Source organism: Capricornis sumatraensis, chromosome 4 (genome assembly GCF_032405125.1).
Source record: "Capricornis sumatraensis isolate serow.1 chromosome 4, serow.2, whole genome shotgun sequence".
NCBI classification, from domain to species: Eukaryota; Metazoa; Chordata; class Mammalia; order Artiodactyla; family Bovidae; genus Capricornis; species Capricornis sumatraensis.
Genome location: NC_091072.1, coordinates 62,555,351 through 62,583,155, shown reverse-complemented (window position 1 = coordinate 62,583,155; position 27,805 = coordinate 62,555,351). Strand labels below are relative to the sequence as shown.

Here is a 27,805-nt window from a genome sequence, read left to right as displayed (position 1 = left end):
GTTTCTGCCTGCTATCCAGGTCTATGAGATCTACAGACCCACCTTAAAAAGGAGAGAGTGAAGACAGACAGTAAGAAGGTGGGGAAAAAAAAAAATAAGGAACAAACCTGAAACCTGTCAAAAAAGGGATGAGCTTAATAGGATATGTTTACTTTTATTCTATGTCACCCACCCCTCTGCTGAAAAAGACAATGACCTGCAGTTTTCCCAGCTGTTGATCTATGTGTAAAAGATAAAAGATAAGAAAAAATAGCAGCCCATTCCAATAATCCACATTTGCTTTTGTTGAGATATAACAATGTAAATGTATAAATATATATGTGTGTATAACTTAGCACAATGTGCTAAATATTTAAAATTCCACAATAAAAAAGTTTAAACTCTGTTCACTTTCCCTCTATAAGCACACTGAACAGTATGTCCCTAATCTGAGTAAGAAAATAATTATCTAATAAAAGTTATAATTAATAGAGATAATCTCTGCAATTAGAATATGGATGATGATTCTTAAAAATAATTCTGGCTTTCATAAGGAAAATTAGATCCCTCTGTCATTAGATTGTGATCAAGAGTGTCACTGACCTTTTAATATATTTATCCTTGTGAAGTTGCTCAGTCGTGTCTGACTCTTTGCAACCCCATGGACTGTAGCCTACCAGGTTCCACCATCCATGGGATCTTCCAGGCAAGAATATGAGAATTTTATCGTGACTTATGGAATGTACTATTTAATCATTAGATTATTTTATCAGTCTCACTAAAATTAGATACTTTGCTAAAATTTAGACTTGATGGTCTTGGATTTGTAGTGTTTTTTAATTTTAATTTGATCTCATACTTTATTTAATTGATAAGTAATCTATTGTTAAATACTGACATTCATATATTGAGTTTTCTACACTGTTTACTTTTTTCTTTTAGGGTTCCCAGTGCCGATTCCGACACTGTGAAGAGGCCCTTGGCAGTGATACAGTGTGCTCATTATGGAGAGAGGGAAAATGTTTAGATCCACTTTGCAGATTTAGACACATGGAAATGCAGGTAGTATTATTCAACATTATCATGTTTGTTATAAGCATCTCCTTCTGATAATATTGAACTCTGTACTCTTACAACACAATAGAAAAGAAATTGTTCTTTGCTCCAATGACTTAATTTTAGGCATTTTACACTTTGCTCAACTTAAATTCTTAAATGGGCAAATGTGTTTGAGGAGTACCCATTGCATCTTTAAATAACAGAGCTTAGAAATGAAGCCTAGAAACACACACAATCGTCAATCAGCAATTACAGTAGTTGTTGTAATGTTGTGTTGCAGCACATTGTATTTACTGTGATTATGGCATCTCATCATTACATTTGCCTCACCTCCTTTATCTAGCAAAACTGCAGTATTTCATGCTTCTGGGAAACTCAACCTCTTGGTTGTGTGAAGATCAGTTGTATCTTTTATCACAGCAAACCTCGAAATATCAATGGATTATTTTTGCCACCAAGTAGCAGTGAGTATATTCTTTGCATAACATGGTTATACCATATTATAATCTGATTTTGGAATAGCAGCATAGAATGACACATTAAATAAAGTATGGGAAGGTGAGTAATACAGTGTAATCACCAGTGGATGATTTAGGGTGGTTATATTAAGAATTACGAGAATGAGCCATCAAGTAACTAACCAAATGGAATGTCCAGAGTTAGTTAAATTTTCTCTGACCATGTTTCTAAAGTGGATTTTAGTCATGTGAAAAGTGAGATGACTTCTGCCCTCACTGGATAGTGGGGAGCTATCTCAGCAACTCATCACATGACTGGAGCAAAGCTAGGAGATTCTGGCCTCACCACTGCTCCCTGTAAATGTGCAGAAACCTCTCACACATGGGGAGAGCAAGGGCATGCTCTGGTTTGCACGCTTCTGCTTCTAGAAGAGCAGCTGGATGTGTGGTTCTTCCTAAGACTTCATTTGTGGGGAAAATGCAATCCCATTGTTGCTAAATAAGTGGCACCCTTCAAACCAACTAAACGCTACTGAGACTCTACTTTGTGGTGATTCTTAAACTAAGTTATGGGAAAGGGGTACAGAAGACACCATGTCCTATAACAGTAAATGGCAAGAACTTTGAAAAGTTGGGAGAGTCAGGTTTCACAGATGCCATAGCCGCTTCACTCTCCTGCTATGGGCACCGTATTTCTTATAATGGAATTATTCTAGAAATGAGTTTACAGAATATCAGTCTTTTGTATTTGAAAATTTGGCTTCAGATAATCCTTGGCAAATGAATGATTGAAAACCATGTCTCTTTGTTATAGTCTTCTGGAAAATGCTGCTCTCAGAGCATTCATCATACATGTAATACCTGGATCAATGTTTTTCTTCACTAGACTGTAAACATCACAAGGATGGGGCTCATAGCTAGTTTCCCTACCAATGCTTAGCACAATGTCGGGACCCAGATGCTCAGTAAAATTGGATGCTTGGATAGATGGATAGGACATATGGGTAGAAGGTAGGAGAAGAAGGGGATGACAGAGGATGAGATGGTTGGATGGTATCAATGACTTAATGGACATGAGCTTGAGGAAGCTCCAGGAGTTGGTGATGGACAGGGAAGCCTGGTGTACTGCAGTCCATGGGGTCACAGAGTCGGACATGACTGAGTAAACTGACCTGATAGATGTATAGATGACTACTGAAGGTAACCGACTGGGATGAAAGTTATTACACCTACTAAGTGGTTAACTTGGTCCCATTGGTTAACATCTAGTGTGATTTTATTTCATTAAGAACATTGTATTAAATTCTCTCCATATAGTGTGCTAGCCTACTTCCTAGTGGTCTATGGGTAAAGTTGCTGTCTTTCAAACTAATTATTTCAGTACTAGAAGAAAGACTGCATCTCTGAGGGCAAAGGAAAGGTAGAATGTCTCTGGAACAAATAGTGAGCTCCCCACTGTAAGACATGTCCTCAGCTAAGTTCTCTATGGATACATTTCATTATTCTCACATATTAGGCATAGAATCTGGGAGTCAAAAATAGATTCTGGCTCTTCTGGAAGTCTCAATTTCTTCAACACATGTCAAAACTGCTCCTGACTCTTGGAATAAGCTTTCCCCTCTCTTGATAGGGTCAAACCAGATCCATGCACTGGTTTTGGAAGGACCAGATGCTTCTCCTAGCTGTTCTATTCCCATCATGAGAGGAGATAAGCTCTGCTTTCTCTTTGCCACTTCCCTATCATTTTCTCAGATATATTTCTTCACTACATCTATTGTTTGTCTGACTCCTCCCTATAGAATGAAAATTCTGTAAGAACAGGAATCTTTGTTTACTGATAAATCCCAACCACCAAACATAGAAACAGAGTATTACCTTTCACATAGTGGCCAATTCTATTCCAGGAAGTCCTGAAAAATATTTATTCAGGTTAAGTAAGGTAACTATTTGTTTTCTGCCCAGGCACATTTTTGTGCTTTAGGAAAGAGGATTCAATTTCCAGGCTGTAGGAAACTACTACCCTGGAGGAGGAAATGGCAGTATTCTTGCCTGGAGAATCCCATGGACAGAAGCCTGGCAGGCTACAGTCCATGGGGTTGCAAAGGTCAGACACAACTTAGTGACTATACCACCACCACCACCACCACCACAGAAAACTACTAAGCTCACTTGAATTATGTATTGAATTACTGCATCATCTATTCATTCTAAGAATATTTCAATACCTCAAAAGTTATAATGTGATCTTTTATAGACCTAATATTTCCTAAAATATTTCCAGGAACATCTACCTACCCAGGTTCATATTAACCGAAACCAGGAAAATAAATCATCTCACCTTAGATAAAAATTAAGTTACGAAGTTATAACTTTATTAAAATCTACCTTTATGTTTCAGTGGGTACATGTGGTTAACAAATTCAGGGTAGGATTATGACAGAGATTTTTTGGTAGCAAAATACATGGCACTGTGTAATTCATGTGTGAGTTTGTGTCCAGTTAAAATAAGATAAAATCTAGGTATTTAAATGCATAAACTATGTCCATCAGAGAAGGCAATGGCACCCCATTCCAGTACTCTTGCCTGGAAAATCCCATGGACTGAGGAGCCTGGTGGGCTGCAGTCCATGGGGTCTCTGAGTCGGACTCGACTAAGTGACTTCACTTTCACTTTTCACTTTCATGCATTGGAGAAGGAAATGGCAACCCACTCCAGTGTTCTTGCCTGGAGAATCTCAGGGACGGGGGAGCCTGCTGGGCTGCCGTCTATGGGGCTGCACAGAGTCGGACACGACTGAAGTGACTTAGCAGCAGCAGCAGCAGCAGCATGTGGTCCATATTAAGTAGGTAAGTTGCAGCCGCAGCAATGCTATCTAAGTTACCAGCTGTGCTCTTCCAGAATGAGGTGTTTGCCGAAAGCAATTTCCCACTAGTTAATTTGCCATTGTCTGTTATCTTTAAGGACTAAGTTCAATTATCAGGAGTCTGACATTTTTTTGTCTGGACGTGTAAAACTGCCAGTTAGTCTTTTTACAATTTAAACTTTAATCTGCTAACAAATTTAAAAAAAGGTCTTGGACTCTCTTGCAAAAGATTTCACTTAAATGTTGCTAAACCAGACATTTTCAAAGGTGGCCTAATCCCTCTGGTTATCATCTCTAAGTTTAGAAGCAAATAGCTATTAACACCAAATGATAGTGCTAAGAAAAACATAGCTCAGTTAATATTTGCTCTAATTATAAGAATTTGCTAGGCATTTCTGAGTACATTTTGCATTTTCTTTGTGAGCTTGGTCGGTTCTTGTTCTTTCTCCCATGGTATGCAGTAGATGTTAGTGTACCCAAAGTGTTCCTCTTAAGAAACTCCTTAAATTTTGCTAAGGGACAATTTATTCAAAACAGAGTAGCTCAAACATTGAAGCAAATGCTCATCTCCTTGATTATTTGCCATGTTATTCTAAAATGAATACCTGAAAGGAAAATTTGATTTTTGTTTATTCTGAGTCACTGTCTTGGAGATGCCTTGGACAACTGACTATTTGACCACATTAAATGGAGCTTGGGTCGGCTCACTTTACAAGGTCTTGCCTAAATGAATATGTGTACATGACCTTTTCATTATGTCTTAAAAAACCATTGTCTCATGTTTTTTAAAATAATTTAACAAACACCTTGACTTGAATATTTGAGTCAGTAAAACACAGACTAGTTTTGTGTGTGTGTGTGGATAAGACACATAGTAAGACAACTGTTAATAGTTATAAGAGGAAAAACTGTTCACATCAGTTCTTTCTTCTTTGGGGAAAGGGGAGAGGGGTTGAGCAAGTGTCTTAAACCAAATGATGGTTACCTCTGTAACAATTTGGGCTTGGATGGGAGACTCCTCCTCCTAACTGGACACTGTCTGCTCTCATCGATGAGCACGGTACTTCTGGAAGTAAGAGTAGGTACTCCCTGCTGGCTCAGCTGGTAAAGAACCCATCTGCCAATGCAGGAGATGCAGGAGACTGGATTTGATCCCTGGGTCGGGAAGATCCCCTGGAGAGGAAATGGCAACCCACTCCAGTATTCTTGCCTGGGAAATTCCATGGACAGAGGAGCCTGGCAGGCTACAGTCCATGGGGTCACGAAGTGTCAGACACGACTGAGCACACGCGTGCTTCATACTCAAGTATTAGTTCCCAGGCCTAACATTTGTTAGTCATGTCTGAGATGTCCACAGACTTTCTTTTTAAGACTTTATAAACTAAAAATGTAATCGATTTCTTTTTTTAAATGAAGTAGGATTATGAGAAATGAGAAAATCTCATATCCACAGTTTTCAAATAATATGAGTTTTCTGTGTGGCACCCCTATGCTGAGTGCTCTGCATGACTAATTTTATTTAATCCTCACAAAAATCTGAAAAGTAGTATTCTTACTGTACAGATGAGGAAAATGAAGTCTAGACAGGTTAAATATCTTAGGTGACATAATATATCTCATAACTAGAGGTACCTGACTTCAAACACAATTCTGACTCTAAAACTGCCTAACAACCCCAGCCTTGGCATTTCAAGTATAACCAGTCCTTTTGGTAATTTGAGTGGATCCACCCACGAGACCACCTAATCTGGCTTCCTCCTTCTAAGCGGCAAATGCTCTTCCACCCTACCCCACAGTCTTTCTTTCAACGCTATTAAGATGGTTTACATGTAATAAAAGATGCCCTTTCCCCTTTGATTTACATTAAACAGTAGAATACTTCTAACATTTCTGATTTATGTGTATTTCCATTAAATAAGTTTTCTTCTTTCTTTCTCTTTTTCTGTTTACTTCTGGCCACACATAGGTGGGGCTCGTTCCCTTTAACCATCTGAATCCAGGAAGACCCAGAATCATATTTCTCAAACCTGGCTCCCCTTTAGAATTATCTGGGGAGCTTGAAACAACAGCAGTAACTAAAAAAAAAAAAAAGAACAACCCAACCCATCCCCCCAAACCATTCCTATCACAACTTAGTTCAGTTCAGTCGCTCAGTCCTGTCCAACTCTTTGCGACCCCATGAACTGCAGCAGGCCAGGCCTCCCTGTCCATCACCAACTCCCGGAGTCTACCCAAACTCATGTCCATTGAGTCAGTGATGCCATCCAACCATCTCATCCTCTGTCATCCCCTGCCTTCAATCTTTCAATCTTTCCCAGCATCAGGGTCTTTTCAAATGAGTCAGCTCTTCACATCAGGTGGCCAAAATATTGGAGTTTCACCTTCAACATCAGTCCTTCCAATGAACACCCAGGACTGATCCCATTTAGGATGGACTGGTTGGATCTCCTTGGAATCCAAGGGACTCTCAAGAGTCTTCTCCAACACCACAGTTCAAAAGCATCAATTCTTCTGCACTCAGCTTTCTTTATAGTCCAACTCACATCCATACATGACCACTGGAAAAACCATAGCCTTGACTAGACAGACCTTTGTTGACAAAGTAATGTCTCTGCTTTTTAATATGCTGTCTAGGTTGGCCAAAACTTTCACTCCAAGGAGTAAGCCTCTTTTAATTTCATGGCTGCAATCACCATCTGCAGTGATTTTGGAGCCCCAAAAAATAAAGTCTGACACTGTTACCACTGTTTCTCCATCTATTTGCCATGAAGTGATGGGACCAGATGCCATGATCTTCGTTTTCTGAATGTTGAGCTTTAAGCCAACTTTTTCACTCTCCTCTTTCACTTTCATCAAGAGGCTCTTTAGTTGTTCTTCACTTTCTGCCATAAGGGTGGTGTCATCTGCATATCTGAGGTTATTGATATTTCTCCTGGCAATCTTGATTCCAGCTTGTGCTTCCTCCAGCCCAGCATTTCTCATGATGCATTCTGCGTAGAAGTTAAATAAGCAGGGTGATGATATACAGCCTTGATGTACTCCTTTTCCTATTTCCTATCACCACTTAAGCCAACAGTTAAATTCATGAGTGTTAGAGCTGAGCCTTTAGTGTACTTTTCTAGCTCCAGCTTTTTATTTCAAAAATGTTCAACCGACAAAAATGTTGCAGAATAGTTCAATGAACACCTAACCGTGTACTCTTCACTGGGATTCACCAATTTATCAATTTATTTTCTCTTCTCCATTTTACTTACATATACACAAAAAATGTACAAACATATATTTCTATCCTTGTTTTTGAAGCATTTGAATGTTAGTTACAAATATCATGACACTTTATCTCTAAATGCATTGACATAGATCTCCTATGTTTAACAACACTCTTAGATATAACCATGGACTTCTGAAGTGGTGCTAGTCCCACCTACCAGTGCAGAGATGCAGGTTTGATCCCCCTGGAGTAGGAAATGGCAAGCTGCTCCATTATTTTTGCTGGAAAATCCCATGGACAGAGGAGTCTGATGGGTGATAGTCCATGGGGCCGCAAAGAGTTGGATGCAGCTAAGCACATGTATACCTAACCACACTACACACAACCATCACATATAGAAAATTTATTTACATATCCCACTATTATTGAATAATACTTTAGTATTTATCATCTATTTATGTTATTTTTAGCCTTTGGTAAGTACAGACCTTGCTCTTGTGAACATTAAATCAAAATAGACCACAAAGACCTAAATATGAGCTAAAATTATAAAATTCTTATAAGAAACTATAGACTACTCAAACAATTCTTAGTTATGACACCAAAAGTAAAACAAGCAGTAAAGAAATTAGTTGGATTTCATCAAATTAGAAACTTTTGTGTTTCAAAGAATATAATCAAGAAAGTAAAAATGCAACCCACAGAACGAGAGAAAATATTTGCATCTTTTATATAAGCATTTTATATCCAGAATATATGAAGAACTCTTGCAGCTCAGTAGTATAAAGACAATTCCATTACAAAATGGGGAAAGAATCTGAATATACATTTCTCAAAGATATAAAAATGGCTAAAAGATACATACCTCTGAATGCAGAGTTCCAAAGAATAGTGAGGAGAGATAAGAAAGCCTTCCTCAGTGATCAATGCAAAGAAATAAAGAAAACAATAGACTTGGAAAGACTAGAGATCTCTTCAAGAAAATTAGAGACACCAAGTGAACATTTCATGCAAAGTTGGGCACAATAAAGGACAGAAATTGTATGGATTTAACAGAAGCAGAAGATGTTAAGAAGAGGTGGTAAAACTACATGAAGAACAATACGAAAAAGATCTTAAACCTGGATCACCACAATGGTATGATCACTCACCAAGAGCCAGACATCCTGGAATGCAAAGTCAAGTGGGCCTTAGGAAGCATCACTACAAACAAAGCTAGTGGAGGTGGTTGAATTCCAGTTGAGCTATTTCAAATCCTAAAAGATGATTCTGTTAAAGTGCTGCACTCAATATGCCAGCAAATTTGGAAAACTCAGCAGTTGCCACAGGACTGTAAAAGGTCAATTTTCATTCCAATCACAAAGGCAATGCCAAAGGATGTTCATACTACTGCACAATTGCACTCATCTCACATGCTAGCAAAGTAATATTCAAAATTTCCAAGTCAGGCTTCAACAGTATGTGAACCAAGAACTTCCAGATGTTCAAGCTGTATTTAGAAAAGGCAGAGGAACTAGAGATCAAATTGCCAACATCTGTTGAATCATAGAAAAAGCAAGAAAATTCCAGAAAAACACCTACTTCTACTTCATTGACTACACTAAAGCCTATGACTGTGTGGATCACAACAAACTGGAAAATTCTTCAAGAGGTGGGAATGCCAGAACCCCTTACCTGCCTTCTGAGAAATCTGTATGCAGGTCAAGAAGCAACAGTTAGAACTGGACATGGGACAACAGACTGGTTCCAAATTGGTAAAGGAGTACCTCAAAGCTGTATATTGTCACCTTGCTTATTTAACTTATATGCAGAGTATATCATACAAAATGCCAGGCTAGATGAAGCACAAGCTGGGATCAAGATTGCCAGGAGAAATATCAATAATTTAAGATACGCCAGTGACATCACCCTTATGTCAGAAAGGGAAGAAGAACTAAAGAGCTTCATCAAGAAGCATTGATCTAATGGTTAGTTACAATGAGCATCTTTGCATGAGCTTATTCAGTTCAGTTGCTCAGTTGTGTTTGATTCTTTGTGACCCAATGGACTGTAGCCTACCAGGTTCCTCCATCCATGGGATTTTCCAGGCAAGAGTAATGGGTGGATTGCCATTTCCTTCTCCAAGATAGGAATGTAGATGATGCAATTTTGGAAAACAGTTTGGCATTTCCTCAAAAGAGTAAACAGAATCACTGTGTGTGCATATTCAGGTTTCTTCAGTCATTACAGCTCTTCCTGATGCTAAGTATTGTAGCCCACCACGTTCCTCTGTTCATGAGATTCTCCAGGCAAGAATACTGGAGTGGGTTTCCATGCCCTTCTCCAGAGGATCTTCCCAACCCAGGGATCGAACCCATGTCTCTTATGTCACCTGAATTGGCAGGTGGGTTCTTTACTGCTAGAGCCACCTAGGAAGCCCCCAGAATCACCATATGTCCTACTTACTCACTTCTAAGTATATATCCAAGAAATGTGAAAACATATGTCCTCATGAAACTTGTACAACAGTAAATATTCATACTAACATTATTTAAAACAACTAAAAAAGTGGAAACAAACCAAGTGTCCATCATTTAATGAATGGAAAAATTGTGGTATATGCACACAGTGAAATATATTTGACTATTAAAAAACACTGTGATAGGACTTCCCTGGTGGTCCAGTGGCTAAGACTCAGTGCTCTCAATCCAGGGGACCCAGGTTTAATCCATGGTCAGGGAACTAGATCCCATATGCTGCAACTAAAGATCCCTCATGCAGCAATAAAGAGCCAGTGTGGCCAAACAAATAAACATTTTAAAAGCACAACACTATGGTAAGTTGAAGAAGTCATGTACAAAAGACTACATACTGTATGATTTCATTTATATGAAATATCCAGAATAGGCAAATCCATAGAAACAGAAAGTATACTAGTGCTTGTACGACTGGTGACATCGGGCAGACATGAACAGTAACTGCTAATAGGTATGGGTTTCTTTTTTGAGGGGATCAAATATCCTAAAATTGATCATGGCGATATTTGCACACCTCTATGAATATGCTAAAAAAATGTTTCAATGTGTGAACTGTATAGTATGTGAATCTCAAGAAAGCTTTTAAAAAATGGGACTAACATTTACTGTTTTGAGTGTTCAGTGAAGCTTTTCTTTGCAGCTAATGACAAGTCTTGGGAATAGGTATTTAGAATAGCTGAAAAGTTCTGTTTAAAACCATCTTTTTCCTTCAGAATTTCTTACTAGTGCTCTCTTTTCACTGATGCCAGGAGACTTTTTTTCAAGAATGACATATTCTTTAACAAAAGTCTAGAAGTGGAGGAAGCAAAAATTTTCAATAAAAATTCTTAACTACCGACATACTCTATCATGCATGTGAATTAGACCATTCCAATATAAACCCCAGTAGCACTTTTTCTAATACCATGTGTATTTGTTTCCTGTTACTGCTGTAACAAATTACCCCTAACCAAGTGGCTTCAACAACTCAATTTTATTAGCTTATAGTTCAGGAATTCGATGAAATCTCTCTGAATTAAAATTAAGGTGTCTCCAGGGCTGCATTCCTTCTGGAGATTCTGAGGGAGAACCTGTTTACTTACCTTTTCCAGTTTCTAGAGGTGTTCATTATTTCTTGGTTCATGTCCCCCTTCCTCCAAGTTCAGAATCAGCAATGGGTAGTCAAGTCCTTCTGACACTGCGTTCCTCTGACCTAGCTTCCACTGTCACACCTGTTCCTCTGCAACTCTCCTCTGCTTCCAAAGGACCACCTGAATAATCAAGGATAATTTGCTAATATTGAAGTCAGCTGATTAGCTGTCTTAATTCCTCCTTCCTGTATAACCTAGTGTATACACAGGTTTCAGCAATTAAAACTTGGACATCTTTGGGAGGCCATTATTCTGCTTATTACAACATGATTTTCTAGGAATCTGTATAAATCAAGGTAATGGAAAAAGCCTTATGGGTTCTTGGTGGTTTGATTAATCAGTAAAAGAGGATTTCTCTTTGGGGCAATGTGCTATATAGAAAATTTTGGCATGAGTAAAGGGTTGTTGTTCAGTTGCTAAGTCATGTCCAACTCTTTGTGACCCCATGCACTGCATCATGCCAGGCTTTCCTGTCCACCTTTATTTTGTAAAATAGAGAAAAGGCTATTATGGACTGAGGCCTGTTCTCAGGAAATTTTAGGTGAAATAGATGTGGAAATTAAGAATTTGGAATACAATTGGTTGTTTTCAGGGCTTCCCTGGTGGCTCAGATGGTAAGAATTTGCCTGCAGTGTGGGAGACCTGGGTTCGATCCCTGGGTCAAGAAGATCCCCTGGATGGCAAACCCGCTAAAAGGCTTCCCATGACCCTGGACCCCAGATAGATGATCCTTGATTTGGGCGTGGTTTCCAAACTTGACTGATTTTGCAATTATCTGAGACATTTGAAAAATAGCATCAGATTTCCAGGCTTTAATCTCGACCTTCAGAATCAGAAGTTTGGAAAACAGAAACAGAAAAGATGATTTGAATAATTTCTTCAGTTGATTCTGATATTTAGCCACATTTGATAACTATTGGCTTAAAAAATAAAGGGACTTGAATGAGTAATGATCGAAGATACATGTGTTCACTAGCTTTTTCTGTTATTTGCTGGTTAGTTTTGAAGGTTACAGAACATTTAAGTATGACCTAGAGCTTTGTTCAATCTGACCAGTGTGGAGCCAATAGAGAAATCTGAAGGTATTATTCTCACTTCCAAGTCATCAACCCCCAACCACAGAAAACTAGAACCTCTGAATTTTTTTCCTCTCTTAAACGTGTATACTCTGACATTATAAGTTATGTCTTGTATGAGTTTACCTTTGTTAAATTGTCATAATGTGATTAACTAAGTTATGCTTATCCCATAGATGTAATTGAAGAATACAGTAATACTTGTGATCACTTTGTGTTTATACCAAAATATGATATATACCAAATTGGGGTTATAATTACTATCTAAAGTCTATGAATAAGCACATTTTCCATATCTTACCAGCAAAATGCTGATTTTTATGTTAGTTTAAAAATCTTTCTAGAAATGAAACGTCTTTTAACAAAATATGCAGTTAATCAAGAGGACAATAGTTAATCATTGAACATGTGCCAAAAGGTATATCTTGAAGACTAAAATGTTGCCTTTTCTATATAGATATCACAGTACAGAAAGAAACTCAGGAAGGAATTCCACCCCCAACCCAAAGTCAGGAACCTCTAAAACCTCAGGAGAATATATCACGACCCATTCACAATCCCTTAGTTTTAAAAACTAACTTTGAGGAAGAGGAGGAGGAAGAAGGTGAACAAAATGGTGAGTAAACCTTTTCTCATATTTATAGCGCACATTCGGAAACCTCATGATATTTTCTGCATACTTGTTTAACTTTTAGAAGTTTATAACTAATATATAAGTCAGATTTTGGTGAGAAAATAGCTTTAATTTTATTAAATATATTAAATTCATTATGTTCTAATTTGTTCAACATCTACACATATGTTTATGATTGTTTGGATTGAAAGTTTTTTGTTGTATGATGTCTAGGAGACAGATCTCATGTTTAAATATGCACAGTTGCTTGTAGGTATACTAATAACATGTTTTATTTGTGTATAACTTAACACTGGTAATATGATTTATATAATCATATAAATTTATATATAACAACATTATCTATTTATATGTAACAACATTGACATACATAAGTGTCAATCTATCTGTCACATTTAATCCTTGAAGCTATAGAGATCAATAGAGTAGTTTGTAATGTGTAAAGCATTATCATCTGCATTATCCCAGTAATCCTTGCCAGCATAAAGAAGACTAGAATCCAGGTCTTACATTGTAGTCCATCTTATTCCTCCCATATCCACAGCCCTGCAGTGCCAATAAGTATATACAAACAAGATAAATATCCAGAAAAACAAACTCTAAGTCTGTCTCTGCCTTGGAATTTGTCCTTGTATGGAGACTCAGAATGTGGGCACATTGAAAAGGCTGAAACGTTACATTTTTTTCTGTAGCCATCTTACTACAGAAAGATAGTTAATAGGGAATTCCACCTCTTATCTAGAGTCAGAAACCCCTGAAACCTCAGGAAGATATTACAACCCACTCATCATCCTTTAATTTTAAAACTAACTTTGAGGAAGAATAGGAAAAAGGAGGTGTGGCACTTTCTGCTGTTTAGCTCTCTGTCTCCCATGCCAACATCCTCCTTCTCCAGACAAACATGATCTCAAATGTGAACCTATATGTCCAGCCTCTCATCTCAAGATACATAATGTATAGTCATTTTTCTCTTGACTGATTCTTTCTAAAACAAAATATAGCAATAAGAAACATTTGTTAGTACACTAACTATTGACTTTAAATGTTTTTAAAACACTAATCCATTTATGAGGACAATGTGTGGGATTTTTCATTCTGGTTTGTAAATTTTCAGATTATTTGGCTTTGGGACAATTTAATTTAAAAAAAATATATCCTATAGATGCTTCTAGTTTATGGACAAAGACTCCTGAAGAAATTGAAGAAAAAAGAGCAATAAAGGAGATGTGTTATAAATCTGGTAAGAAATCAAACATTTGTATATTTTCTCATATTTGATGTGAGGAGTACACTAACCATTCATTTTCTTGTGGGAGATTAGGTGAATACTACAGAGTTCATACTCCTTCAGATATTTCATCATCTAAAAGCCTAGCCTCTATAGTGGAAAAAGAGATAGAAAAGTCTTTGGAAAGTGGCAGTGAATTGCAAGAAGGTAAGGAATGAAAAGGAAGCTTTTCAAGGTGATGAATACTTGGCGTGATAGGCTGTGAATTATTAAGTATGTACTGGAGTCAAATGATAAATAATACATCAGAATTGAGAGTGAGAAGGAAATGATTTTATTGCATAACCTAAATTTAATATGAAAAGCTGCTATTAATGTAATCATATTTTCCCAGAGGAACCAAAGAATGAATAGACCACATAAACCATGGTGGCACTACATACCCCATGCAGAAATTCTGGAAATAACTCGGTTTTACCACTTCATTTGTCTATGAAAATAAATCTCCCTATAAAACAAGTGTAGATTTTTTTTTTTATAAGTAGAATGGACAACTTAGCCCTCGAAGGACAAAAGGGAGATCACGGAATAATGTTAGTGGCAGGACAAGCGTATATTTGTTCATTGAATGAGTGCTTCCTGTGTACCAGCCGATTTCAAGGGCAACACAGGTGAATAATTATAAGGCTGTGCCTTTTATGGGTCTTATGTTCTGGTGAATCTGACTTTTCTGTTGGTGAATGTTTTGCTTTTGAAGGCAAGATAAAAAGAACATTATTTTCTGGATATAAAATGAACTCAGAGAAAAATCCATGGATGTCATGGGTTTAAGTAATTTTCCTGGCTCTGAGATGAGCTTAAAAAAAAGCTTTAAGCAAAATCAAAATTGTTTCCTCCTCTTAGATACCAAAAAGATAGTTGGAAAAGATTCCCAGGATCAAGATGAATATAAGATAAAGAGTAGAATGTCTGTGTTGCAAGTATGTGTGGCAAAGCATTTCCATTTAAACATATATGGCAGTAGGTGGCAGCAACATACTGTCAAACAGTAGAACAGTCAAAAAAACCCAAGCTGATAGGTGGGAGCCAGCTAGTGAAGGACAGATTGTCCGAATTACACGGACAAGGGCTTCCCAGGTGGTGCCAGTGGTAAGAACCTGCCTGCCAACACAGGGTACACAAGAGACATGAGTTTGATCCCTGGGTAGTGAAGATCCCCTGGAGAAGGAAATGACACAGACAAGAAAAACAAAACAAGGACAAACATGTTAGCAATGAGTATTAAAAATGTCAGATATAAAGACAGTTATATGCATTTTCACTTTATATTATGGTTTTAAAAAGCTTTTTATTTTTAAATAATTCCAGTTAATTCATGAACCCTCTTTACCCAGATTTCCCCAAATGTTAGCACTTTACACATTTGATTTTTTCATTCCCTTTCTCTCTCTCTCTCAGTATACACATTGTTGTTATTTTTTTCAAATTGTTTGAGAGTAAGTTGCAGGCTTGCATAACTCTCACACAAATGTGGTATAAATACCAATATCAGAAGATTACTAGTGATATAATATTATTTACAAACCTAAAAAAAAGTTTCACCAAGTGTGCCATCAATGTTCTTTATACTAAAATGAAGTCTCCCTGATTTAGAATCCAGTTCAGAATCACAAGTTATATCAGATTACCATAGCTCCTTTATTCTCCTTTTAATATTTTATTTTAAGAGAAAATTATCTAAAAATATATAAAGAAAATGGAGAGACTTTAATTATCAGTATAATTAGCATTTTTCAATCAGTGAAAGTGAGTGAAGTTGCTCAGTTGTGCCTGACTCTTTGCTACCCCATGGACAGTAGCCTGCACCAAGCTCCTCCGTCCATGGGATTTTCAAGGCAAGAGTACTGGAGTGGGTTGCCATTTCCTTCTCCAGGGAATCTTCCCAACCCAGGGAATGAACCCAGGTCTTTCGCATTGTAGACAGATGCTTTACCGTCTGAGCCACCAGGGAGTAGATCCTAATACATTTTACTCAGTTTATTCATGGTGAGTAGATAAAAACAAAAGAAATATTATAAAATTCATTATATGTCAAGCACAACAACTAAATTAAATATATATATACACTATAGCATTAGATTGCTCACATTTTTTAACTGCCACTTGTTGTATTATCCACACAAGAAAATAAACTTCCCTTCTGCTTTCCTGATAATTATAAATTGGCTTAAAATGTATATAATTATAAATTTGTTGTTCATCAAATCACTGGACAAACAATACTTCCATTAACTTTTAGATTCTTTACTATCATCATAGATTCTATCAGAAACTTAGATAAGCACCTAATGGTTTCTTGAATGATTTTTTTTTTTTCTAATTTCTAGGGGATGGTCTGACAGTTCCAACAAAATTCAGCCGATTTGAAAGGCAAGGTGAAATAAAAGCATCATTGGACAAGAAACCAAGGACTGACATTGCTGCATTTGAAAATGGAGGTTAGTTCATGTATTACTGATTGATTCTGAGTATATCACCATATAAGACATAATTCTGAGTTTTTTCTCTCATAAGCAACTTGTTTCATCAATGTCTCTTTGACATTTTATCACTGACTTTGGATAAGCTCCTTGAGGCCAGGAATTGTGTATAATCAGTTGCTCTGCAGTAGAATTCCTGGCACATGCAGTACACTTTGTAAATATTTGTGGAACAAATGGCTTTATGTTTAAACAGTTGAACAATTACATGTATAGAGACGTTGTTTATAAAATGCACAGGTGACCGGAAGCTAATATGCTGGGACAGTGAGTCAAGTGTAGCAAGGTAAAGGCAAACTGTGATAAACATAACCTCTTGCAGTGAAGTCCAAGACATAACTGGTAAGTTTTCTTCAAGTTGGGAAAGACTTGATATGATACAGATTGTGAGGGAAAAATGAATGCTTTTGTTGGCCACAAAGTTTCAAAATGATTAAGTAACTTGTGTCAGCTACCAGATAGCTAAGGTAAACTTACACTGCATTATTAGGAGTACCATAGAAAAATAATTAAATGCAATAAGTCATTAAAAATATTCAGTAGACTATCTGACATATATAGAAAGATGCTGTATGTCATCTATTATTGTACTAGTTCCACTGACTTCTGTACGGGGTAGTCCATACTTGAGAATTATTTTTAAACAACGTTACTTGAAAACAAGTATGTTAAAACTTAACAAGTTATGTTAAGAAAAAGAAACTTGTATGGTGAAGATCTGAAATTAAGTATTTAAGTACATTTTAAAGCACCTGTGGATATTTATCCTGGAAAATAGATCTTTAGGGAACATGAAAACTGCTTTCATATACCTGAGGATATTATATGGAAAGCAATTATATTTATTGAGTATCTCTAAAGTGTGGTAAAGATTGTTAGATGGAAAATTGTGTTGACTGTGAATTTTCTTACAATTACCTATAAGTGTACATATTAAATATTCATATACATATATATTAATCAAAACATATATGATATGTATAGAGATGGCAATAGTATCACTGAGAAGTATTTAAATAGTGTTTTAGAGGAGGAGTATGCTGTATTGAAAGATAGCTTTGTACAATTGTCTGCCATTGTTGCCACTGACAGTAAGTTATTGTCCTAGGAGGTGACTGCTACGTTCCACAGAGAATCATATTTCTTGGAGTAGATGAAAATGAAGCTTTAACCGAAGAGAAAGAAAGCACCAAATCACAATGTTCAAATGCTAAAGGTAATGAGCCAGTCTATATTTTGATCCATTTGTGATTTGTATAGATAAGTTCAAAATGTAAAATTTGATTGTATTATATCGTTGTAGAAACCAAGACAAGAGGCAAGGTAATAAATAAAAATACACACCCAAATATACTGGATAGGAGTTAGGGTCCCTCAGTATCTAGTCCTGGCTCTATCACTAATTGTTTGCCTGTGGAGCTTTATCATTCTTACCTTTAGTTTCCTTATAGGAGAAACTGGCCTGTTGGGCTACACAATTTCTGAGAGTCTTGCTAGCTCTAAAATTATTGGTTCTCTTCAATGGTAAGATCCAGCCCTCTTTGTTTTTTTTGTTTTTTGTTTTTTTCCCCCAGCTTCTAATATTCAGTATGATTGAATTTTCTTAGAAAGCTTTTGTGAAGATATATATACTGAGAAGAGCACTAATCTCATGCTGACTTCCCACTTTTGGATTATTACTAACTGTATCCTGAGAATAATCCAGAGATATGTTAATATTGTACATTTTCTATAGGTTTATGCTGCCTCTACCTTACTAAGAATCCCCCAGCTGGGACCTTGGCTGGGCAGCTCTCTAAGCCACAGACAGGATAGCTGTCCTGTAATTAGAGGACTTCATGTATTCTCCATATAAGTGTTAACCAATTTTATCTACTGTCTTCTCCATCATTAAATAAATATTCTCAAAGACAGGAAAAGACACATGTGATCAAACTCTTCCTATGGAAAATGATATGTAAATCTCTTCTCCTCTCTTTTGTTCAGTCCATCAAAAAACACACCTCTAACTACACAAATAACGGTAGCCATCATTCTCATGTGGCTGTTTACACTGAAGTTAATCAAAATTAAATACAATTTTAAAATTCAGTTTTTCAGTTGCACTAGCCATATTGCATGTGCTCAATATTCACATGTGACCAGTGGCTATCATTTCAGATGGCACAGATTTAGAATGTTTCCATCATTGTAGAAAACTCTATTGGATTGTTCTGCTCCAAAGCTTAGAACAAGTGAAGTGTTTTACAGATATTTCTTTATCCTGGGTTTAAATTGGCATACTTGGAACTTCCCGAATGGTCCAGTGGCTAAGACTCTGTGCTCCCAATGCAGGGGCCTTGGGTTCAATCCCTTTATGCTGCATCAAAGATCCCATGTGCCACTACTAAGACCAGGCCAGCCAAATAAATAAATGAAATCAGTAATTTTTTTAAATTGGCACCTTTTATATAAAATTGATAACCCCTTTTTAAAAAAAAATTTTTTGTATGGAGGTGTTAAAAATATTGCCACAAATACATATTTACCTATTGAAGATAATGGCTGTATTTCAAATTTTTAATGTTTTGATACTGACAGATTTGGAGGACTCAGTTTGCTAACTAGGGAATTTCAGTGGTGGGTTCTAAAAATTAATATGCTTATATATTTTTTAAAGAGCATAGATGAGCATGTATATGCCCATCATATAATGCTTGCAAAGTGACATACCAACAGAAATACTTTTTTTTTTAAATTAATACTGACATTTTATTTTCTTAATTTGCTTTAAAAGATAACAAGGACAGCCCTCATCTAAAGCATTCCCTAACTACCCGACTAGTACCTACAACGCATGTATTAAATGCTACTGAGAATATCAGTATGAAGTGCAGAGAGGACCTCTCTTCAAGTGAGACATTAGCTCTATCACTTTTTGGCCTTAGATATATTTGTCTTATCATGGATTTGTTTTGCTTATTTGAAACAAAATTTTTAAAAAGAAAGAAAAAAGGATGGTTTGAAAATTATTCAGGATTAAGAATTAAAGACACAATAGTCTTCTACTAACTCTGACAATGAATTGTGATGTGGGTCCTAGTAAATTAAATACTTTCCCATTGGTTTAATTTAGATATTAAAATTGATAATATAATACTACGTTCTTAGAAGATTCGTTAGTATGACATGTTAAATTTAACCTGTGGTGGGATTCATTGACAGATTTTTTAAATTATCTTTCAGATTATTTTTCTTGATTTCGCTTCTCCTTGCCATTTAGTACTCTAAGCCTCTTCTCCTGATACAATCAAGACTCATGAATCTTCTTTCCCTCCCTCCTTCCTTCCTATTTCATTTATTGAACCCCTGTAATATTCTTCAACCCCAGCTGGGCAACAAAGAGAACCATGATGGTTTACCTCAGAGGAGATTAGTTCAGTGACACTTGTGAAAAATATAGTTTCCAAATTCTAGGAAGGGGAGCATGCGAGTAAGGAATGGAGCATGATGTTTGGAGAGGAGGCAGCGAATCAGGGCTTTACTGAAGGCTTCCTGCTTAGGCTGAAGATGGGAGCTAGGGCAAAGAGAGATTTATCAGCCCACTATAGAGAGCTAATGTAATCTACATAGTGATTTTGATGTTCATTTTTACTCTGGAGAAATGTACCTTAGAAATTCTTGGAAAATTGAGCCTGCATATAAAATTTTCCATGTTAAAACAAGCAAACAAGAAGTGAATAATTTAGTAATATTACCACTAACAAATTTTGATTATTGAGTCTTGTTTCACCAAACTATCCATGACCCCAACTTAGAACAATAAGGTAATATTCACTAAAAGTATTTTACACTAATCCAACTTCTTAAGAAGTAGTAGTTTTGGCTTAAAAAGTAAAGAAAGATTTATGTTCACAATGACAATTCTAAAACTACTAAAAATAACATAATCAGGTATATAATTATATTTGGATTGTAATTTTATGTTCTTTTAAAAGAATCCACATATTTCTTTGGATGAAAAGCATTTTTCCTCCAAAGGAATGTTACTTATTGAAAGTTTTCTCATCAATCAATTTGATGAGAAAAATCAAGATGGAATATTTTTGGTACTTAAAAATAAATCACCGTTTGTTCTAGAAAGTAAAATATTAGGGTGGTACATTTTTCCCCCCTTGCTTGACATGTGAATGCACAGATATGTAATTAGGACCCACAGTAATTTTCAGATGAAAGCATCTCCTTAAAAACTGTAAAAACTTATATCTTCTTTAAGTGAATGATGTCCACCCAGTAATGAAGCCTCATTTTAAAGGTGTGAAAAAAAGAAAATGGATTTATGATGAACCAAAGAACTTTCCTGGCCCAGGGATGTGGAGAGGTAATGTGTCTCTATATTTGGTATTCCTTAATTATAATTTGAAATTGAAAATAGATTAAATAATATTTTCTAGCCAACAAACAAGTCACTATCATGCACCATGTTATTTGAGATGTCATTTCCTATAAATCTAGTTCTTTTAGCTTACATTATCTTCCATCGTGCTATTAAACATTTAAAGTGCAGTGCATTAATTACAGGTGTGAAACCAGCTTGCATTATCCCTTGTTCCCTTTCCCCTTTCCTTTGTTATAGCAGTGCAGCCTTCAAATCCCAAAAATAAAATGAGTTACCATCGGAATAATAAAAACAAAAATTCTGAGAATGCATCCTATATCCATGTTCAGAGAGGTGCTGTCAGAACTGTCTCATTGAATGCACCTCCCCATGGCAGGCCTACACATGGGTCCTACAATAAAGCTGATGTTAACAAGGAACCCAAATTCAACCTCTGTTCAGGTGAGATTCCACACTTACATAGGCTCTTGATTCATGTCTGTGATTTGCATCCCTGTGAGATGTCCTGATGGTCCAACTAATCTTAGCTGCTCCCCACCCCCTTCTCTTTCCAGGCCATCACCACCATAACATCTTAGAAAACTAGTGAGAGGATTTTTGTCCATGTGCGGGAGTACACATGATTTAAAGGATATTGGAGAGGACGTGTTAGGTGCAGATGGCTTGTCACTGACCCTCTCTAGAGTTTTGTCTCAGAGCACTGCACGTTGTTCCCCCTGGATGGCTTTATTTCACTCTTGAGGATTGGTTTTGAATGGTTGACATTTGCTTATTCCACCAACTGCATTGTTCTATTATCACTTTCTGGCTAGTGCTTTGGTTTTCCTTTAGGCCTTCATGATTACTTTCTGAAAAGGTTAGTTTGGGGGTTAACTGCAGTATTTTTGACAACCGCTCATCTCTCCCACCCATGTCGAGATTGCTTTTAAATCATTCCATCATGTAATAGGCCAAGTCATAGTGTATGTGTCAGGAAGTACAAGGCCTTGAGGGAGGAGGGAACCAGATTTCTTTTTTAATCCCTTGTCTCAGATGAATTTAGTTCTTTTAAACCTGGGTTTTGGTTTTCTCAGTTTAACAAAAGGTCACTCAACTCCCTGTAATTTTGTTTGTATGTGCCTATTTTTGCCTCTAGTCAGTGGGGTTCTGATTGCTGTATACTTCTTGAAGCACAAGTGAAAAACTCTGTGTCTCTCTTTGGTCCTCCTTTTACAATTTACGTAGAAGCTAGCTTTTAAATTATTTTTTCTTCTCTTTGTTTTAGAATAGAATCATGTATGAATTTATATGCATGATTATTTATATTTACTACTGTTATTGTTGTTTAGTCACTAAGTCATGTCCAACTCTTTTTGCGACCCCATGGACTGTAGGCTGCCAAGCTCCTCTGTCCATGGGATTTCCCAGGCAAGAATAAAGCCTTTTACTTCTATTACCATTTTTTTATTATTTTACTGTGAGTGGGCATTTTTGTGAAGAATACAGTGACTACCAGACAGTTAGATGCAATTGTTTAGATTTGTATTTAAGGGGCCTCAGACCTTCCTTTCCTTCTTTCCTTCTCTCCTTCCTTTCTTTAGTCCCGCAAATATTCGCAGAATTATATGTAAAATCACAGTAAAGCCAGACAATGAAATATTTTGATCACATACATATATCATACTTTAGCTTAGCCTCATGGGAGCAATTCTTATTTGAGGAACTGAACAGCCAATTAAGAGATGTATAACCATGGTCATTGATAACTTAAATGGTCTTAATAAGCTCACTTGTATCCCTGATTCCTTACCCTTGAAATGGCTTCACCTCTGAGAATAATAACTTTGAAATATGCCTGGAATATGATTTTAACATTATAAAATATTTAATTCCTGTTTCCTTATTATCTCAGGTAAATATATGTCAACGTCATATAATGGTTCAGTGTGGCGAAAAAGAATTCCTTTTTCAAAAACATATTCAAAAAATGAAAAGATATATACAGGTAAATATTTACTAGTGGTTTTAATGTATCATATAACTCTAAAATGAATGACAAGTTTTAAGCTCAAGGAACATATCTTAGAAAATTTTCATGATATATATGAATATAATTACTTGGAGTTTAGAAGAGATCTCATCTACTAGCAATTTTTTTTTTGCCTTTTATTTATGTATTTAATTGGAGGATAATTGCTTTACAATGCTGTGTTGGTTTAATTTTACCTTTTTTTAATTGGGTTTTTCTTTGCTTATTTTTATTTTATCAGAAACCTTTTGATATATTTCTCTCCTTAGCCAGAAGCGTAGTAGTTTCAGCAATTATATAATGTTAAGATGCATTCTTTGTTGAATTACAAAGCAATATATAAGACCATATTTTGACACAAAATATTAAAGCCCTGCTATATCCTGGCTAGTGAGTACATAATGGCTAATGCAGGCTGACAGGGCACCTAAGTTGTAGTTTCCAGCCTGGGAGGTTCAAAGTGACTCTGGTCTCTATTTTGTGCTCTTTGCCCTGGGAGGGTGTAGGGATTCTGGGTACCTCCTGAGGGTAAAGGTTTATAGCAGCTCCAACCTCAGGTTCCAGATGTGGTCCTTTTACTAAAACGCTTGGTGTCTTATCCCAGCTTATTCTGAGGCTGGCTCAGTAGCTTTGGAAGATCACACAGGATAAGCTGGTTTCAGTTACTTCTTAGAAACATGAGACTTTCAGAAAAACTCCTAGGTAGAGAGTTCCTACCTAAATCAGTAGCCTAGAACTTTCAGAATCATCTGAAATTCATAAAATATTATACAAGAAATTCCCAGAAAAATCAGAATACATCCAGACTAGAAACTGTATACTTCCCAAAATAAATACTTCTAAAACAGTATTTCCCTATAAACTCTTCACTGCAACTGTGATGCAGTATGAAGACCTGTATATATATTTATAGGTCTTCCCTAGTGGCTCAGACAGTAAAAAAAAAATCTGCCTGTGATGCAGGAGACCCGGGTTCTATCCCTGGGTTGGGAAGATCCCCTGAAGAAGGGAATGGCTACCCACTCCAGTATTCTTGCCTGGAAAATTCCATGGACGGAGGAGGCTGGCAGACTGCAGTCCATGGGGTCACAAAGAGTTGGACATGACTGAGCAACTAACACTTTCATATATATTTATACTGGAGTCAATCACTTTTCTTTTTTTCCCATCTCTTCATCATATGTTACTATAACAGAATGCTACTGCAGTGCTATATGTTTATATTTCATCTTAAGTTCATGTGGGCTGCACTTAATTTTGCGAGCAAAGAAGTGAAAAGTCAGTGAAAATCCTAAATAAAACTACCAATTGTTGAGCCATGTCTTTTTCTCCCATGATTTCCTTGTGGGTGGGATGTTTCCACCCCTGTCCCAGGGACAGCTCCTGTATTCCAATAGCCTCCACATACATAGTTAAACATGAATCACCAAAGGTTTTGGAGGGAAGAGGGGTCACTTCAGAATATGAAACACGTACCATCCCTGTATGTGACAGGGGAATGCAAGCTAACAAAACTGCTTTAATTCTTTCAATTTTGGAGAGCATGGAGGGGAAGGTATGCGAAACAGACCGCAAGAGAACAGAAACTTTGTGGAGCCAACTTACTCCGTACTGGTCTCTCCTCATCTTCCACCACCTCCAGCTCCACCAGGGCCCAGTGGTAGAAAAGTCAATGACAGAATTTCCCTTGAATTGTTAAGAATCAGAGCACAGAGAGGACCTGCAGTGTACTTCTCAGATGCAACATAGGGGGAAAAACTTTGGACAGAATTTCTCAATGCCCTCTGGTGATGTGGTTGCAGGGAGGATAAATCTGTCTAATGCTAGAGGGTTGGAGACAGAGCCTCTTGAGATTGCCAAGCTCCAGGGTTGCTTGGGAGGGCATTACATATTCCTGTGAGTTTCAAGTGAGAGTGAGTTTCTGGGAGACAGGACTCGTCGATGTACACAGAGTCTCCTGGCTGGGACTGAAGGGATAGCATCAGAAAGATGCCTTTGTGGTTGGGTTCTCTTCCAAGGGAGGACTCAGATGGAATCACAACAGATTTCCAGGGAGTTGATTAGAAACCAGGCCATCACTCACTAATCAAACCCTTGTTACTTGAAGGATGGTCTGAGGGCCACCAGCAATGACATCACTTGGGAGCTTGTTAGAAATATGGAATCTCTATCTCAGACTTACTGAATCAGTACGGCTACATTTTAACAAGATTCCCCAGGTGATTAGGGTACACATTAAAGTTTGAGAAACCTTAGACTATGTTATCTGGGCACTGTTCCCCAGCATAGGACCCAGACCTTGTTGAAACCCAAGATTGTTGAGATGCCATTCTTTTCCTAATGGTCACACAGCAGCAGCCATTGTCCCAAGTCCCAACCCTGCATGCATGTGTGCTAAGCCACTTCAGTCATGTCTCTTTTTGACCCCGTGGACTGTAACCGATCAGGCTCCTCTGTCCATGGGATTCTCCAGGCAAGAATACTGGAGTGGATTGCCATGCCCTCCTCTCGGGTGTCTTCCCACCCAGGGATCGAACCCAAATCTCTTATGTTTCCTGCACTGACTGGGTAGATTCTTTACCATTAGCATAACCTGGGAAGCCCAGTCCCAACCCTAGAAATTAGGATAAACAGCAGGAAGGTAAGGGAGGGAAAAACAAAAACAAAACCAATGCTGGGAAAGAACTTCAAATTTGAATGTGATTGAAAGATACATGTGAAATAACTATGGAACCATTGAATTTGGACTAAGTGTATAGGCACAGGACTAGATAAATTTTCGACATCAGGCTGAATGGGAATTTAGAGTCAAGAAATTAAAAAGGCTTCTAACAAAATAAAATTAGTTTTCTTATTTGCCTAAGGTTCGGCTGGGTAATGTGTAACCCCTAAACACCTCCCCTTTCCAGTTGTTGTTGTTTTCCCCGGAATAGGGAGAGAAAGGTTAGCTTGTGATTTCTCGCCTGCACTTCCTGCTAGGGCACAGTGGAGAGATTGCAGTATTTCCCAGTGGACAGATGGATTGTGGAGAGAGGAGGCAGAAAATACAAGCTGCCACTAGTCTGTTCCTCTGAGGAATATCTGAGCGCCAAGGCCAGAGAAGTGTGAATGGGTGAGAGGAGCCCTTTGGGAAAATGTTTGTGGATGCTCTGAGGATAATGCAAGAGGAGAGGGAAATGCGTCTGTGAGAACTGAGGAAAGGAGCTGAAGGCAATTAGAGATGTCATTGTCAGCCTTCCCTTGAGGCCACATGTCCTTTCCGATAGGGATATAGCTGGTTGACTGGAGGTGCCTGTCTGCACAGAAGGGAACATTCATTCTCTTCATTCTGGGTGCCCCATGGTGCAGCCTTCTGTATAGTAGTATTTCTATTCCTTTCTATCCTCCCCTTCATCTAAATTCAAATCATAGCAAGCTTTAGAAAGAAGCAGAATTAATTTGAATGGTGTTCTGAAAATTTATGAATTAAAACAAGCTTAGTTTTTGTTTTGTCCTAAGATATATGGGACATAATTAACAAAAGAAACGCAAAATGTTTGTACCCTGAAGAATGGTGAAAAAGAAAATAACTGAAATATGTTTTGTGTTTTATTATTAGAGCCAAGAAGAAATGGGAGCAAGTAAACCTGGAGGTTGAGAGAAGAGAAAAATGAGAAAAGAGAAAAGTGCCAGGAATCATCTGATTTACAATCAAAAATGAAAATTCAAAGAATGAGATACTCAAGTACTCCATACTATATACTGGATAGCCAAAGATGATAAAATGCAAATTCTGAAAATAAGATGCAGGAAGTACATTGTGCTCTTTCAAAACTGATAAAAATGCAAATTACAAACAGCTGCCTGTGTATTTGTATAGGTCTGGGATTCATTCGATGCATTGCCACAAACATTTAATAAAATTTAAAAGTTTGACAATTAAGATCACTCTTTAATTGTAAACTAAGTTAGATTGCACAGATTGAGGAGTAAGATTGTGCCTTTGATCTCTGTTTTGCAATATTCTTTAAGGAAGAAACCTCACATTTTCTTTCTTTACCTAGATTTTAACTGGGCCCTCTGTGATAGTTACAGATAAAATGTAAACAAATTCAGTGAAGTCCCAGGGTTACAGTGTGGTGATGAGTATGAGAGGAATTCTAATAGATATACACTTTGATGTGTTATAGAAAGAGACAAAGTCTGGCTTATCATTCAGGGCCGTTGCTGAACCACGTCTTTTATTTGGCAACTACAAAATCTACCTGCTGGAATGTGCTACGTTCAGAACTGAAAAACAAGTATTTTCCAACCATGAAAACAAAAATTATATGATCATACTGGAGAAAAGGACTCACAAAAGAAAAAAAGTGAATTAATAACAGGGTATCCCAAAAGTCTGAGTGAGCTTTTAAGGTTTCAGAAACTCCAGAAGTATAAATGCTTATGAATGTAAGAGAGAGACATCATTTGAAAACTTATTTCCATTTTGTTTGTGCTCGTTTATAATTGTGAATCTTGAATAACAAAATTTTTTTATTTAAAAAATTTCATCTGCAGAGTGACTGAAACAAAAACTTGAAATTAAAAACTTATTCTTCAAACTTAAAAACAAATATGAGAGCAATATAAATAATTAACCTTTCAAATGATATGTTGGCAAATTTGTAACATTTGTACTCCCATGTTAATGAAAGTTCAGAACTTCACTAAGACTTTGGAACCCCCTGTATTTGTATTTGCTT

At 37.0% G+C, this 27,805-nt stretch overlaps 1 protein-coding gene across 1 annotated transcript; it reads left to right on the top strand.

Annotated features, from left to right (window-relative positions):
- Nucleotides 1-1,029: 1,029 nt before the first annotated feature.
- Nucleotides 1,030-26,705, top strand: C4H12orf50 (chromosome 4 C12orf50 homolog). The gene is made up of 11 exons (XM_068972116.1): nucleotides 1,030-1,041; nucleotides 1,382-1,502; nucleotides 12,751-12,909; nucleotides 14,090-14,167; nucleotides 14,249-14,362; nucleotides 16,543-16,653; nucleotides 17,804-17,911; nucleotides 20,951-21,055; nucleotides 21,311-21,514; nucleotides 22,965-23,057; nucleotides 26,680-26,705. Exons 1-11 carry the CDS (start codon nucleotides 1,030-1,032, stop codon nucleotides 26,703-26,705), a joined length of 1,131 nt encoding a protein of 376 aa, XP_068828217.1.
- Nucleotides 26,706-27,805: the final 1,100 nt, after the last annotated feature.